This window comes from Artemia sp. Qi Xiang Cuo, chromosome 6 (genome assembly GCF_049724085.1).
Source record: "Artemia sp. Qi Xiang Cuo chromosome 6, ASM4972408v1, whole genome shotgun sequence".
Lineage (NCBI taxonomy): Eukaryota > Metazoa > Arthropoda > Branchiopoda > Anostraca > Artemiidae > Artemia > Artemia sp. Qi Xiang Cuo.
Window position 1 is genome coordinate 25,270,945 of NC_142799.1, and position 17,284 is coordinate 25,288,228.

At 32.2% G+C, this 17,284-nt stretch overlaps 1 protein-coding gene across 3 annotated transcripts in view; it reads right to left on the reverse strand.

Moving 5' to 3' along the window:
• Window positions 1–17,284, reverse strand: part of LOC148951031 (uncharacterized) — a 138,520-nt gene that overhangs the window by 76,996 nt on the left and 44,240 nt on the right. Inside the window, exon 1 of one of the 3 annotated variants that reach the window (XM_089090571.1) lies at window positions 1,101–1,221. The exons of 1 other annotated variant lie outside the window; for it this stretch is intronic. In XM_089090571.1, the coding sequence (XP_088946697.1) occupies window positions 1,101–1,103 (3 nt within the window). In that variant the 5' untranslated portion in view covers window positions 1,104–1,221. Of the gene's footprint in view, window positions 1–18; window positions 133–1,100; window positions 1,222–17,284 lie in introns of those variants that run through there. One more of the 3 variants, XM_089090570.1, reaches the window with a different exon arrangement.

The window sequence follows — 17,284 nt, forward strand, 5'->3', positions numbered from 1 at the left end:
TTTACGGATTTTGCATACCTTTTGGACGTCAAACACGGTCAAACACAAAGAGAGATACGCTTGAATCCTCATAAGGTCAAATACTGCACCACAAACTCTTTCCTAAAAAGGAAAGGGGAGATACTGAGTCGCCAATACGTTTCTAGACATTTGTCAGCCAATGGAAGGACTTGTTCAAAAGTTGCGTCAAAGAACATAAATTGGAACTTCAATTGGGACATAAATATAAGTCAAGACAGATAGTAGGAGGCCATACAAAGAAGGCCATATTTAGCAAAGACAAAGCCAAAAGTCCTATCTTCATCTAGTTGTCTTTTTCACCCCACAAATCACCCGTCCCTTTAAAAGAGGTTCAATGTAGCTTTTGAATTTAATGACCAGGTTTTTTTCATTTTGTGTCTCTGTTTTTTTTAGCTGGAATATGTCTGTGCATATTTACTTTATAAATGCAGCAATTTAAAAGGTGTTATGCCATGTTGTTAACTTATATTTACAACTCACCCTCTTAAACTAAGTCGTTTCTTTCGACTGGTTTGAATTTTCTTCTAATTAATTTGGTTCTTTAGATATTACACGTTCTTACCATTCTTACCGTTCTTACCATGCTTACACATAAAGTTGGAGTAAGTAAATTTAAGTAGGAGTAAGCGAATTAAGATATTTTAGGTAATAAATAAAGTGTTCCCCACTGACGTAATTTGAGTCGTGGAGTCACGACAAGAAGTATAGGTTAAAGCAGACAGTGCCACGAATAAAAAAGAGAGGCAGTCTCCCTAAATGTCTAAAGAGCAACCGAAACTTGGTTACGGTCTAAATGAGTTTCCCATATTTGTGTACATTTCTTTGTGGGAGAAGGGGGCAGCCTGAAATTTCCATTAAAATACGAGACCTCTTCAGAAATAAATTCCCATATACGTTTCAAGGGAGAGGTTCAAAGACATTATAGACAGTTTTGGAGACAAAAATTCAAGTTTATTTAAAAACTCGGTGTATTACCCTTAATTCGGAATAAAATGTCAATTCAAGGTAGTTATGTAAAGCATTTATCTTTGGAACCAAAAATTATTTTTGGAAAAAAGTTTCCTGAGCAAAATACGTACCATTACCAGGACCTTAACCCAAGGCTGAAGTCAAAGCTATTTATTTGAGTCCCAATGATTTCGAATTTTGTAGGTAGAACTTAAAAAAAATATTCTTCAAAAGGCTAACGCTGGAATTTTAGACTTCAAGTGTATTTTTACTCAGTCGCACTTGCAGTTATGCAGCGCTCGGTTTAGGTCGAGTTATCATACATCTGTAGCATATTATAGATCGTTTCTACTATTTAAGCTAATTTGTGGCTTTTCCAGTATTTCGTTTAGTATTATCGGGAAATTTCTTTGCAGTCCGGTTGCAGCTTAGGGTTTCATCTCTTGAAGTTCAAAAGTCCTGTAATTCAAACAAAAAAAGACCTCAGAAGCATCAGTTTTGAAAAGAAGACACAAAACAATCCAAGATGATTGTTCGGGTAAATTATTTGATTAATCATTTTGCCCGTGGCAAGTTATTTTTAACTTGAATTTAACACTCACAGGAAATGGCAAGAGGATAACTCCTCCACTCCTAGCTTGTGCGTACACCCAATTAAGGTAGATTTTGCTATTAAAAAAAAAGGAAAGAAAAGAAAACACACACAAAAAAAGTTATAACCTTTGAAATGAATTATAAATCTTCATTCCTACTAAAAAAAAAGTTCAAGCTAAAAAGAGTGCCTTGAGTGTAGGGCGGAGCGTAAGTTTTTTCATTCTTCGGGGGGGGGGGGGGGACTCGTCAAAATAGCACATGAATAAGTTAATTCTATGATAATTATAAGACAATGTAAGATAAAGTGTACTAAAAAACAAAAAATACCATGTACACGAAAAATTTAGAAATAATACCAACTCTTCACAGTTCCTAAATCATAGAACACGCATCAACGGATCTCGTAAATGAAACCCTTCATTAAATAAATAAACTAAGATAACCTTTTAACAAGGGTGGATCCAGGATTTTTTTTTCGGGGGAGGGGGGGTACTAATTTTTGACTTTTTCGGGGGGGGGGGGTACTAATTTTTGACTCAGTTTTCGACTAATTTTACTGATTTTCACCTAGGTTTTACTAATTTTCGACTCGGTCAAAAATTTCGGGGGGGGGGGGTTCAAACCGGGTACCCCCCCCCCCTGGATACGGCCTTGCCTTTTAATAAACAAATCTTCCAGATGTCATCGCTATTCTAAAGATAAATCGTGGAGACATTCTTTTTAAGACACCCAGAGGTTATAACTCATTTCCCCCAAATGTACCTTCCCTTGTCGTAGAAAGCCCCTGGCCCCAGTTACAGCAATGCACCAAATCACTCCTCATCTTTGCGATACGAGCAAGTATACCCGTCTTCTCTACAACTTTTCTTTTGCAAATCTTTTAAATCTTGCTCTAATTTGAAGGTTATTAGCCGTGAGCTACATCCAATAAGTGAGATATCTAGCTGGTAAATTCAGCTTAAGGTAGAACTCCTGCCCATAAACTACATTAACATCTTTATAAAACTTTAAATTTTCCTATTTTTTTTACCTCCTCACTCCAATTGGTTTGCCAATTAGTCTTGTATATGATTAAATAAAAAAACAAAAAAACAAGCTTTTTCACCTGTAAGTAAGGAGTAACATTAAAACTTAAAGCGGACAGAAATTATTACGTGTATGAAGGGGATTGCCCCCTCCGCAACACCTCGCTTTTTGAGCTAAAGTTTTTTAATACTTTTAGAAAAGCTTCCTATTGTTCCAATTAAACAACCCTCGTGTTTGAGATGTTGCTATTAAGGAATTGGGACAAAATCCAAATTGTGACACGAAGAGTGAGGTGTTAGGGAGGGGGCAATACCCTTCATACACGTAATAATTTCTGTTCGTTCTAAGTTCTAATGTCGTTTCTTACTTTCAGTTGAAAAAAACCTTGTTTTTTTCTAATTTAATTTCTGATCGTTTTTAAGTAATGTCGGGAAGTCTGGCCCCACCTACACGGAGAAATCCCCTTCCCCACGGAAATATCCTCTAGACAATTTAATCCCGGTGAAAATTTACTCCGGACAATTTCCTTACTCCACGCGTAAAATTGAGACGCAAAAGAGAAAGCAAGACATTTAAAAAGAATTTTGTCAAGGACTTCTGGCAAAATCCCCCAGTGTATAATTTACCCTGACAAGTTCACCCCCTGGTGAACTTGTCTCGCTCTTTACGCTAAAGTTTTTTTTATCGTTTTAAAAAATAAAGTTGTGAGACAGATTCAAACTTTAGCGTAAAGAGCGAGGCGTTGAGGAGGGGACAGCCCTTTTCATATACGGAATAATTTCTGTTCGTTTTAAGTTTTAATGTCGCTCCTTACTTTCAGTTAAAATAACTTTTTTTTTATCTAATTTCTGAACGTTTTTGAATTAATACAGCTTTGATTTTTGCTCAACGTACATGAATAATTAAAACAAAATTGACATATTAATTTTACCTTTTTTGGCTAAACGGCTTTCTCGAAACTTTGTTCTGACGTAACTTACGATTTACCGTACGTCATCAACTTCTATATTCGTATATTTTTATCAAGTATGTTAGGGGATTCACCCCCTAGTCAATACCTCACTCTTTTCACTAAAGTTCAAATTTTCTTCTAATTCTTTAAGAATGACCCCTTAAGCACAAAGGCCGTTAATTAGAATAACTAGATTTGATGAAATTAAAAAAAAACTTTAGCGTAAAGAGCGAGGTAATAACTAGAAGGCGAACCCAATCATATACGCAATAATCTCTGTCGCTTTTAGGTTTTAGTGTTGGTCCTTACTTTTAATTGAAAAAATTGTTTTTTTTTAAATTTAATTTCTGATCGTTTTTTTTTAAATAATGCTGTGAAATCCAGCACCCCCTTTATAGCAATGTCCCTTCCCCCATGAAAACTTCCCCCATGGAAAGATCCTCCCACGAGTAGTAAGGGCCCAATTATTTGAAAATTTACATTGAATTACACGTGGATATGTGTGTAAATTTTCAAGTAATTGGGTTACCAGGGGAAGTTACCTATTACTATGAACCCTACATGCCTTGGCGGACAGGTTTTCTATTGTGACTCTCATTTTTTGTTTGTCAATCGATTAGAGAAAGCTGGTGGTTACTCCATATGATAACTTGATTAGTCGGTTTTTTAAAAAACTTGGCAATCTATAATGTGCTCAAGCAAAAACCCTATATAATCTCCATACAGTGCATTCCAATTTTCATGGTGTTTTATGAAATTCTTTATTGTACAAAATATATTATTAACCTTGAAAACAATGGATTTGTCCATTTTCGATTTGAGTACCCTTTTCATTCTTTTATTCCCCCCATAAAAATTAAAGAAAAATGTTTTACTAGTAAATTCAAATTTCAGATGGACTTAGCCTCCCCCCCCTCCAACAATACAAAATCTTAAGAATATGACGACTATATTCGATAGAAACGGCAAAGCATACTTTTTTTCTATTATGTAAATAAAATCTCTCCTCCATAGGTATGTTTACAAGTTTTAATTGTTTTGAAAAACAGTTCTTTATCATTCAGAAACAAGCTTTTTCAAAACATGTAGTATTTTTTTCTGGTTTGAATGAAAAGCTTGCGTGTTACAAAGAGTGTGAGAGTTTTGGGGGTCAAATTTCACAGGCTCTTGCTATAAACGGGGTTTGTCTAATTCCGATTTCGCGGCGGATGACTTTGAAGAAAAATTAGCGTCGGAGGGGGCCTAACTGCACTCCATTTTTTTTTTTCGTTACTTAAAAAGGACACTAGAACTTTTAATTTCCTTTCGAATGAGCCCCCCCGGGATATTTTACGACCACTGGGTCGATACAATCACCCCAGGGGAAAAAAAAAATAACAAGTAGGCCTTAATATACATCCGTGATTTTTCTTCTGGCAAAAAATACAAAATTCCACAGTTTTGGAGATAGGAGCTTTTAACTTATATAGTAGGGTTCTCTGATGGTGTGATTTTCATTAAAGTTCTATGAGTTTTAGAGGGTGTTTCCCCCTTTTTTCACAAACAAGGCAAATTGTTCTCAGGCGCGTAACTTTTGACCGGTATAGCTAAACTTGATGAAACTGATATATATTGTAAATCATCATCATAAGGATTCGCTCTTTACGCTAAAGTTTTTATTGTTTTAAAAAATAAAGTTGTGAGACACGGTCAAACTTTAGCGGAAAGAACGAGGCATTGAGGGGGGGACAGTCCCTTTCACATAGGGAATAATTTCTGTTCGTTTTAAGTTTTTATGTCGCTCCTTACTTTCAGTTTAAAAAACTTGTTTTTTTTATATTTAATTTCTGATCTTTTTTAGTTAATGTAGCTTTTATTTGCATAAAAATTTTACTAAATGGATGTCTTTACAAATTAACTTACGTAACTAACTTCTATATTCGTGTATTTTTCTTCTGGCAAAAAATACAAAGTTGCAGATTTTTGCAGATATGAGCTTGAAACCAATGTAATAGAGTTTTTTGATACGCTGAATCTGACGGTGTGATTTTCATTAAAATTCATTCACGTGTAGGGGATGTTTCCCCCTCTTTAAAAAATCGGGTAAATTTTCTCAGGCTCGTAGCCTTTGATGAGTAATACTAAACTTAATAAAATTTATATATTTAGAATCAGCATTATAAACACATTCTTTTGATACATTTATTGACATCAAAATTCCGTTTTTAAAAGTTTGGATTACTTGTCAGATACCTAAATTAAGGGCCTATAAATCTTTTTGTACCTACAATTTGTTTAGAATGAAGTGTTTTTTATAGCAGATATCGAGATTCTTAGCAGTTCGTAGCCATTACGAGATAGTCAGATACCTAAATGAAGGGCCTATAAATCTTTTTGCACCTACAATTTGTTTAGAATGAAGTTTTTTTTATAGCAGATATCAAGATTCTTAGCAGTTTGTAGGAATTATGAGATAGTCAGACACCTAAATTAAGGGCCTATAAATCTTTTTTTGTACATATAATTTGTTTAGAATGAAGTGTTTTTTATATAAGATATCAAGATTCTTAGCAGTTCGTAGCCATTACGAGATAGTCAGATACCTAAATTAAGGGCCTATAAATCTTTTTGTACCTACAATTTGTTTAGAATGAAGTGTTTTTTATAGCAGATATCAAGATTCTTAGCAGTTTGTAGGCATTACGAGATAGTCAGACACCAAAATTAAGGGCCTATAAATCTTTTTGTAACTACAATTTGCTTAGACTTAAGTGTTTTTTATAGCAGATATCAAGATTCTTAGCAGTTCGTAGCCATTACGAGATAGTCAGATACCTAAATTAAGGGCCTATAAATATTTTTGTACCTACAATTTGTTTAGAATGAAGTTTTTTTTATAGCAGATATCAAGATTCTTATCAGTTTGTAGGCATTACGAGATAGTCAGATACCTAAATTAAGGGCCTATAAATCCTTTTCTACCTACAATTTGTTTAGAATGAAGTGTTTTTTATAGCAGATATCAAGATTCTTAGCAGTTCTTAGCTATTATGAGATAGCCAGACCCCTAAATTAAGGGCCTATTAAATTTTTTGTATTTACAATTTGTTTAGAATGAAGTGTTCTTTATAGCAGATATCAAGATTCTTAGCAGTTCTTAGCCATTACGAGATAGTCAGATACCTAAATTAAGGGCCTATAAATATTTTTGTACCTACAATTGTTTAGAATGAAGTGTTTTTTATAGCAGATATCAAGATTCTTAGCATTTCGTAGCCATTACGAGATAGTCAGATATCTAAATTAAGGGCCTATAAATCTTTTTGTTCGTAAAATTTTTTTAGAATTAAGTATTTTTTATAGCAGATATCAAGATTCTTAGCATTTCGTAGTCATTACGCGATAGTCAGATACCTAAATTAAGGGCCTATAAATCTTTTGTACCTACAATTTGCTTAGAATGAAGTGTTTTTTATAGCACATATCAAGATTTTTAGCAGTTCGTAGTCATTACGCGATAGTCAGATACCTAAATTAAGGGCCTATTAATCTTTTTGTATTTACAATTTGTTTAGAATGAAGTGTTTTTTATAGCAGATATCAAGATTCTTATCAGTTTTTAGCCATTAGGGGTGGGGCGATGACAGAGTGGATGTCTTAGATGTGGATGTCTTAGACTAGTGATAGTGCTGTACTGTGGTACGAATTTCTTGTGAAAAACCCAAATGAATTAGTTGAAAATAAAATTTAACAAGAAATTTCTGAATAGTTTTTTTTTTTTTGGGAGGGGGGTGGAGGCGATGACAGAGTGGATGTCTTAGACTAGTTATAGTGCTGTACTCTGGCATGAACTGCTTTCGAAAACCCGGATGAATTAGTTGAAAATAAAGTTTTAAAAAGAAATGTCTGAAAAGTATTTTTTTTTTTGGGGGGAATCTGAGCTAATTAGGGTTTTTGACTGTAAACTCTAGTTTGTTGAAAGAAAATTATGGAAAATACAATTCTCTGGTTCAAATGTGAAACTTAAGTCCTTTTTTGGATTGAAAAATTAAACTATATCCGTAAAATCTGAACTAATAATTCAATATTTTTTTCATAAAAACAAACTATTTTTTTTTTAAACTTAGAAATTTTTTAACTTTATTTATTTTTTTCTTTTTGTATCTATCTTAAAATGTCAAAGTATGCTTACGATTCTAACAATCGTGCTCTATGATTGGTCTGAGACACGATGTGGCTTTCCCACTGGTATTCTATGACCGCTTATCGTCACTACCTAGTCTACTGCATGTATTAAATCAGTATTTTTTACACAGTGGAACGATAAACACATAAGTCATACCTTTTAAAAAAGACAGTGAAGATGGAACATTTTAATAGAGTGTGTTCAAATAACAAGGTTATTGTAGCATTGAATGCCGACAAGGAGAAGTATTTAAACTATGAAACGAGTACAAGTGCTAGCACTATTGGAAATGTATGCATGCATTGTCATGACAGTAAGGAATTAAATTTCTTTGGGATACCGAAAAAATTCACCTCTTATGATGGTGGTTATGCGAGATTGAGATCTCCAGAGATGATTGCACTCAAAGAGAATGCTAACATAAAAATAATTGATGATGATAGAGACAACTCCTTGCTACTGCTGCAGGTAACACATTACCTACGGATACATCCAATCATCAGCTTTATGGTTTTAGCACTCAACGGAAGGCTAATAAAAGAAAGGCCTACTCTGCTACTAATATCGTAAACCATATCTTGTTTACGTGCCGAAACTGCTACCTGTGTGAAAATAATGTGTTAATAGACAGTGAAATTGCAAGAAAAATAAAATGGCATTGTCAAAAAATATCACTACGGAATATAAAGATGAAACGATGAAGAACAAAGCACCAGCAAACATTACTGGCATTGATCAAACAGTCAATGAATCAAATAATAGCAAAGACGAAAAGCATATTGAGCCTGTTCATGAGAAACCAGTAAAAATTGTGTATGATTCAAAACGGAATAATGATTATTCTACTGATTACGAACTAAGAGAAGACAATAACTACAATATCAAGAGAGAACATGGTGAACTATTTTATGGAACAGATTCAAAATGTCCAAAGTTAATCATTGATATTAATAATGTATAATAATATATTTTTGTATTAATATTCTACATAGCATTATTTCATTAAAAATATTACATTGTTACGTGTTCATTATTTTTTAGAGTAAGCTAACATATCAAGCGTTTAGAATGTATATTAAAACATCGGAGATGTAGGAAAAGGAATTTGCGTACATCTATTGTCAGACACACTATTTCCGTAAAATGTGAGCTATTAAGGGTTTTTGACCGTAAACTATAGTTTTTTGTAAGAAAATTATGGAAATACAATTCTCTGGTTTAAATGTGCAACTTAAGTCTATTTTTGGATCGAAAAATAAAACTATTTCCGTAAAATCTGAGCTAATAAGGCTTTTTCGACCGTAAACTCTAGTTTCTTGTAAGAAAATTATGTAAAATACATTTTTGTACGTATCTTAAAATGACAAAATATGATTCTTGAATTCACCTCTTGGATACACAATACAGAAATTATAAAAAAAATTATAATTTCCAGACTTCATTTGCAAGCAATAGATACCGAGAGTTCTATGACTCCTCCCCGCAATGACTTCTAAGGATTTTGTGACTCCTCCCCACGATGAATTCAGATGGTTTTAGGAGTCATCCCCCTAGACATAACTCCATTCAACCTTGAGCGAAGGTATAAAAGTTTGATGATGTATTTCTCTTCTTAACAACTTCATTAATAGCTTCTAAGATGATAGGACTGTATGACACAGAATTTATCGGTTTGAAAAAATCATCTTGTGGTGTTATATTTGAATGTGCATTTTTATTATTGTCAATGGAACTCGAAGAAATTGACTGTTATCATTGGATGGTGAACTATAACATGTTTGAGTATGATAAAAGCTTATGGAGTACTACATTACATCATATGAACAGACTGGGATTCTATGATAGAGTGATTACACCACTTAATAATAGTGGTCAGGAACTGAGAAATGTCCAGGAGGAAGTCAGTGAAATTTGCAGCTTTTTCGGGGTTGAAGCACTCTATGTAAAGGGTAATGTACCTACAGATAAAGTCTTAATTCAAAAGTGTGACCCTAGGATTCCACTTTTCAATCTAGAAGAATTTAAGTGTCCTAAATTTGAAGGGTTTTATCATCGTCCTGAAGACGAGGTCAGGTTCTTCGCGCACTGGATACCTAAGGACCTGCCTGATCGTGATAAATGCATAAGACATGGTAAAAACTATTCTACATCATGGGGCCATCATTTCTGGATGCTTAAGAGTGAACGTGTGTATGACTATGGGTCATAATATAATTTTGTATTAATATTCAACATAGCATTATTTCATTAAAAATATATTATGCATTACATTGTTATGTGTTCATTATTTTTAGAGTAAGCTAGCATATCAAAAGTTTAGAATGTCTATTAAAACATCGGAGATGTGAGAAAAGGATTTTGCATACATCTATTGTCAGACACATGGGGTAACATTGACAAAATCTAGGTACCAGAATGAATAAATTCTTTATCAACATCCGTTGTTGGATATGTCATTATGTCATTATGAAAAATTGTAAGTAAGTAGGAAGTAGGTAAGTAAGTAACAAACTCCTTCTTGAATTCATCTCTTGGTTACACAATAAAGAAAATTTATTATAGGAAATTATAAAAAAAATTGAAGAAACTCTCTATTAACATTCGTTATCGATTGAAGTCGCTTCCTAGACAGACAATACAGCAATTTCACAAAATCTAAGTGTAAGAGTGATTAAATTCAATATCAACATCCATTTCTCGGATACATCGGAAAAAGTTGACACAATCTAAGTACCGGAAAGAATAAATTCATTTTCAAAGTTTTTATCGGATACACCAGATAACAGTCATAAAATCCAAGTTCTATTCATTTTGGCTTCATGTGTTGTTACGTTGAATTTAGATTAGACCGGTTTTTCTTTTAATTTTGGCTTCATGTGTTGCTAACTTGAATTTAGATTAGACCAGTTTTTAATTCTATAGTATAGACTAGCGTATATTTTTAGAGTAGAAAAAAAAAATTATGGTTACTCTGAAGTTGATTGTCTGAAAAGTTTTTTTTTGGGGGGGGGAGACACGATTGGCTGAAACAAAAGCTGAACTTTTAAAATCACAACAACTGAAGATCAGTGGATAATTCCGTTGTTTTTTTTTGTTAAACACGATTGGCTGAAATAAAAGCGGAACTTTTAAAATCACAACAACTAAAGATCAGTAAATGATTCCTTTGTTTTTTTTTGTTGAACACAATTGGTTGAAACAAAAGCAGAACTTTTAAAATCACAACAACTGAAGGTCAGTAAATAATTCCATTGTTTTTTTTTTGTTAAATACGATTGATTGAAATAAAAGAGGAACTTTTAAAATCACAACAACAGATTAGACCGGTTTTTCTTTTAATTTTGGCTTCATGTGTTGTTACGTTGAATTTAGATTAGACCGGTTTTTTCTTTATATAGTAGAGAATAGTGTATATTTTTAGAGTATAAAAAAAAATTCTGGTTAGTCTGAAGTTGATTTTCGGATAAGTATTTTTTTTTGGGGGGGGAGATACACGATTGGCTGAAACAAAAGCAGAACTTCTAAAATCACAACAACTGAAGATCAGTAAATAATTCCATTGTTTTTTTTTTGTTAAACACGATTGGCTGAAATATAAGCAGAACTTTTAAAATCACAACAACTAAAGATCAGTAAATGATTCCTTTGTTTTTTGTTTTTTTTTTGTTAAACACAATTGGTTGAAACAAAATTAGAACTTTTAACATCACAACAACTGAAGGTCAGTAAATAATTCCATTGTTTTTTTTTGTTAAACACGATTGATTGAAATAAAAGAGGAACTTTTTAAATCAAAACAACTGAAGGTCAGTAAATAAAAAAAAAACCTAAAATAATGTCATGAAATCAACATGCAAAGTCGACATAGCTTTATTTCATTTTTTAAGGTTCATTTAGACGAGGTTACGTGCGCGCACGTAACCTCGTCTAAATGAACCTTAAAAAATGAAATAAAGCTATGTGGACTTTGCATGTTGATTTCATGACATTATTTTCGGTTTTTTTTATTTACTGACCTTCAGTTGTTGTGATTTTAAAAGTTCCTCTTTTATTTCAATCAATCGTGTTTAACAAAAAAAAACAATGGAATTATTTACTGACATTCAGTTGTTGTGATTTTAAAAGTTCTACTTTTGTTTCAACCAATTGTGTTTAACAAAAAAAAACAAAAACCAAAGGAATTATTTACTGATCTTTAGTTGTTGTGATTTTAAAAGTTCTGCTTTTATTTCAGCCAATCGTGTTTAACAAAAAAAAAACGGAATTATTTACTGATCTTCAGTTGTTGTGATTTTAGAAGTTCTGCTTTTGTTTCAGCCAATCGTGTATCTCCCCCCCCAAAAAAAATACTTTTCAAACAATCAACTTCAGACTAACCAGAAATTTTTTTTCTACTCTAAAAATATGCGCTAGTCTCTACTATAGAAAGAAAAACCGGTCTAATCTAAATTCAACGTAACAACACATGAAGCCAAAATTAAAAGAAAAACCGGTCTAATCTGTTGTTGTGATTTGAAAAGTTCCTCTTTTATTTCAATCAATCGTGTTTAACAAAAAAAAACAATGGAATTATTTACTGACCTTCAGTTGTTGTGATTTTAAAAGTTCTGATTTTGTTTCAACCAATTGTGTTCAACAAAAAAAAACACAGGAATCATTTACTGATCTTTAGTTGTTGTGATTTTAAAAGTTCCGATTTTATTTCAACCAATCGTGTTTAACAAAAAAAAAAACAACGGAATTATCTACTGATCTTCAGTTGTTGTGATTTTAAAAGTTCTTCTTTTGTTTCAGCCAATCGTGTATCTCCCCCCCCAAAAAAATACTCTTCATACAATCAAATTCAGAATAACCAGAATTTTTTTTTTTCTTCTCTAAAAATATGTGCTAGTTTCTACTATAGAAAGAAAAACAGGTATCATCTAAATTAAAGATAGCAACACATTAATCCAAAATTAAAAGAAAACAGGTCTAATCTAAATTCAACGTAACAACAAATGAAGCCAAAACGAATAGAACTTGGATTTTATGACTGTTATCTGGTGTATCCGATAAAAACTTTGAAAATGAATTTATTCTTTCCGGTACTTAGATTGTGTCAACTTTTTCGGATGTATCCGAGAAATGGATGTTGATATTGAATTTAATCACTCTTACACTTAGATTTTGTGAAATTGCTGTATTGTCTGTCTAGGAATCGACTTCAATCGATAACGAATGTTAATAGAGAGTTTCTTCAATTTTTAATTTATAATTTCCTATAATAAAATTTCTGTATTGTGTAACCAAGAGATGAATTCAAGAAAGAGTTTGTTACTTACTTACTTACTTACCTACTTCCTACTTACTTACAATTTTTTCATAATGACATAATGACATATATAAACAACGGATGTTGATAAAGAATTTATTCATTCTGATACCTAGATTTTGTCAATGTTACCCCATGTGTCTGACAATAGATGTATGCAAATTCCTTTTCTCACATCTCCGATGTTTTAATAGACATTCTAAACTTTTGATATGCTAGCTTACTCTAAAAATAATGAACACAAAACAATGTAATGCATAATATATTTTTAATGAAATAATGCTATGTAGAATATTAATACAAAATTATATTATGACACATAGTCATACACACGTTCACTCTTAAGCATCCAGAAATGATGGCCCCATGATGTAGAATAGTTTTTACCATGTCTTATGCATTTATCACGATCAGGCAGGTCCTTAGGTATCCAGTGCGCGAAGAACCTGACCTCGTCTTCAGGACGATGATAAAACCCTTCAAATTTAGGGCACTTAAATTCTTCTAGATTGAAAAGTGGAATCCTAGGGTCACACTTTTGAATTAAGACTTTATCTGTAGGTACATTGCCCTTTACATAGAGTGCTTCAACCCCGAAAAAGCTGCAAATTTCACTGACTTCCTCCTGGACATTTCTCAGTTCCTGACCACTATTATTAAGTGGTGTAATCACTCTATCATAGAATCCCAGTCTGTTCATATGATGTAATGTTGTGCTCCATAAGCATTTGTCATAATCAAACATATTATACTTCACCATCCAATGACAACAGTCAATTTCTTCGAGTTCCATAGACAATAATAAAAATGTAGATTCAAATAAAACACCACAAAATGATTTTTTCAAACCGATAAATTCTGTGTCATACAGTCCTATCATCTTAGAAGCTATTAATGAAGTTGTTAAGAAGAGAAATACATCATCAAACTTTTATACCTTCGCTCAAGGTTGAATGGAGTTATGTCTAGGGGGATGACTCCTAAAACCATCTGAATTCATCGTGGGGAGGAGTCATAAAACCCTTAGAAGTCATTGCGGGGAGGAGTCATAGAACTCTCGGTATCTATTGCTTGCAAATGAAGTCTGGAAATTATAATTTTTTTTTTTAATTTCTGTATTGTGTATCCAAGAGGTGAATTCAAGAATGATATTTTGTCATTTTAAGATACGTACAAAAATGTATTTTACATAATTTTCTTACAAGAAACTAGAGTTTACGGTCGAAAAAGCCTTATTAGCTCAGATTTTACGGAAATAGTTTTATTTTTCGATCCAAAAATAGACTTAAGTTCCACATTTGAACCAGAGAATTGTATTTCCATAATTTTCTTACAAAAAACTATAGTTTACGGTCAAAAACCCTTAATAGCTCAGATTTTACGGAAATAGTGTGTCTGACAATAGATGTACGCAAATTCCTTTTCCTACATCTCCGATGTTTTAATATACATTCTAAACGCTTGATACGCTAGCTTACTCTAAAAAATAATGAACACGTAACAATGTAATATTTTTAATGAAATAATGCTATGTAGCATATTAATACAAAATATATTATGATACATTATTAATATTAATGACTAACTTTGGACATTTTGAATCTGTTCCATAAAATAGTTCACCATGTTCTCTCTTGATATTGTAGTTATTGTCTTCTCTTAGTTCGTAATCAGTAGAATAATCTTTATTCCATTTTGAATCATACACAATTTTTACTGGTGTCTCATGAACAGGCTCAATATGCTTTTCGTCTTTGCTATTATTTGATTCATTGACTGTTTGATCAATGCCAGTAATGTTTGCTGGTGCTTTGTTCTTCATCGTTTCATCTTTATATTCCGTAGTGATATTTTTTGACAATGCCATTTTTATTTTTCTTGCAATTTCACTGTCTATTAACACGCGCGCACGTAACCTCGTCTAAATGAACCTTAAAAAATGAAATAAAGCTATGTGGACTTTGCATGTTGATTTCATGACATTATTTTAGGTTTTTTTTTTATTTACTGACCTTCAGTTGTTGTGATTTTAAAAGTTCCTCTTTTATTTCAATCAATCGTGTTTAACAAAAAAAAACAATGGAATTATTTACTGACCTTCAGTTGTTGTGATGTTAAAAGTTCTACTTTTGTTTCAACCAATTGTGTTTAACAAAAAAAAAACAAAAAACAAAGGAATCATTTACTGATCTTTAGTTGTTGTGATTTTAAAAGTTCTGCTTTTATCTTAGCCAATCATGTTTAACAAAAAAAAAACAATGGAATTATTTACTTATCTTCAGTTGTTGTGATTTTATAAGTTATGCTTTTTTTTAAGCCAATCGTTTATCTCCCCCCCCCCCAAAAAAAAAAATACTTTTCAGACAATCAACTTCAGACTAACCAGAATTTTTTTTTCTACTCTAAAAATATGCGCTAGTCTCTACTACATAAAGAAAAACCGGTCTAATCTAAATTCAACGTAACAACACATGAAGCCAAAATTAAAAGAAAAACCGGTCTAATCTGTTGTTGTGATTTTAAAAGTTCCTCTTTTATTTCAATCAATCGTGTTTAACAAAAAAAAAACAATGGAATTATTTACTGACCTTCAGTTGTTGTGATTTTAAAAGTTCTGCTTTTGTTTCAACCAATTGTGTTCAACAAAAAAAAACAAAGGAATCATTTACTTATCTTTAGTTGTTGTGATTTTAAAAGTTCCGCTTTTATTTCAGCCAATCATGTTTAACAAAAAAAAACGGAATTATCTACTGATCTTCAGTTGTTGTGATTTTAAAATTTCAGCTTTTGTTTCAGCCAATCGTGTCTCTCCCCCCCAAAAAAAAAACTTTTAAGACAATCAACTTCAGAATAACCAGATTTTTTTTTTTATACTCTAAAAATATACGCTAGTTTCTACTATATAAAGAAAAACCGGTATCATCTAAATTAAAGATAACAACACATTAAGTCAAAATTAAAAAAAAAACCGGTCTAATCCAAATTCAACGTAACAACACATGAAGCCAAAATGAATAGAACTTGGATTTTATGACTGTTATCTGGTGTATCCGATAAAAACTTTGAAAATGAATTTATTCTTTCCGGTACTTAGATTGTGTCAACTTTTTCCGATGTATCCGAGAAATGGATGTTGATATAGAATTTAATCACTCTTATACTTAGATTTTGTGAAATTGCTGCATTTTCTGTCTAGGAAGCGACTTCAATCGATAACGAATGTTAATAGAGAGTTTCTTCAATTTTTTTTTATAATTTCCTATAATAAAATTTCTGTATTGTGTATCCAAGATATGAATTCAAGAAGGAGTTTGTTACTTACTTACCTACTTCCTAATTACTTACAATTTTTCATAATGACATAATGACATATTCAACAACGGATGTTGATAAGGAATTTATTCATTGTGATACCTAGAATTTTTCAATATTATCTCATGTGTCTGACAATAGATGTACGCAAATTCCTTTTCTTACATCTCCGATGTTTTAATAGACATTCTAAACTTTTGATATGCTAGCTTACTCTAAAAATAATGAACACATAACAATGTAATGCATAATATATTTTTAATGAAATAATGCTATGTAGAATATTAATACAAAATTATATTATGACACATAGTCATACACACGTTCACTCTTAAGCATCCAGAAATGATGGCCCCATGATGTAGAATAGTTTTTACCATGTCTTATGCATTTATCACGATCAGGCAGGTCCTTAGGTATCCAGTGCGCGAAGAACCTGACCTCGTCTTCAGGACGATGATAAAACCCTTCAAATTTAGGACACTTAAATTCTTCTAGATTGAAAAGTGGAATCCTAGGGTCACACTTTTGAATTAAGACTTTATCTGTAGGTACATTACCCTTTACATAGAGTGCTTCAACCCCGAAAAAGCTGCAAATTTCACTGACTTCCTCCTGGACATTTCTCAGTTCCTGACCACTATTATTAAGTGGTGTAATCACTCTATCATAGAATCCCAGTCTGTTCATATGATGTAATGTAGTACTCCATAAGCTTTTATCATACTCAAACATGTTATAGTTCACCATCCAATGATAACAGTCAATTTCTTCGAGTTCCATTGACAATAATAAAAATGCACATTCAAATATAACACCACAAGATGATTTTTCAAACCGATAAATTCTGTGTCATACAGTCCTATCATCTTAGAAGCTATTAATGAAGTTGTTAAGAAGAGAAATACATCATCAAACTTTTATACCTTCGCTCAAGGTTGAATGGAGTTATGTC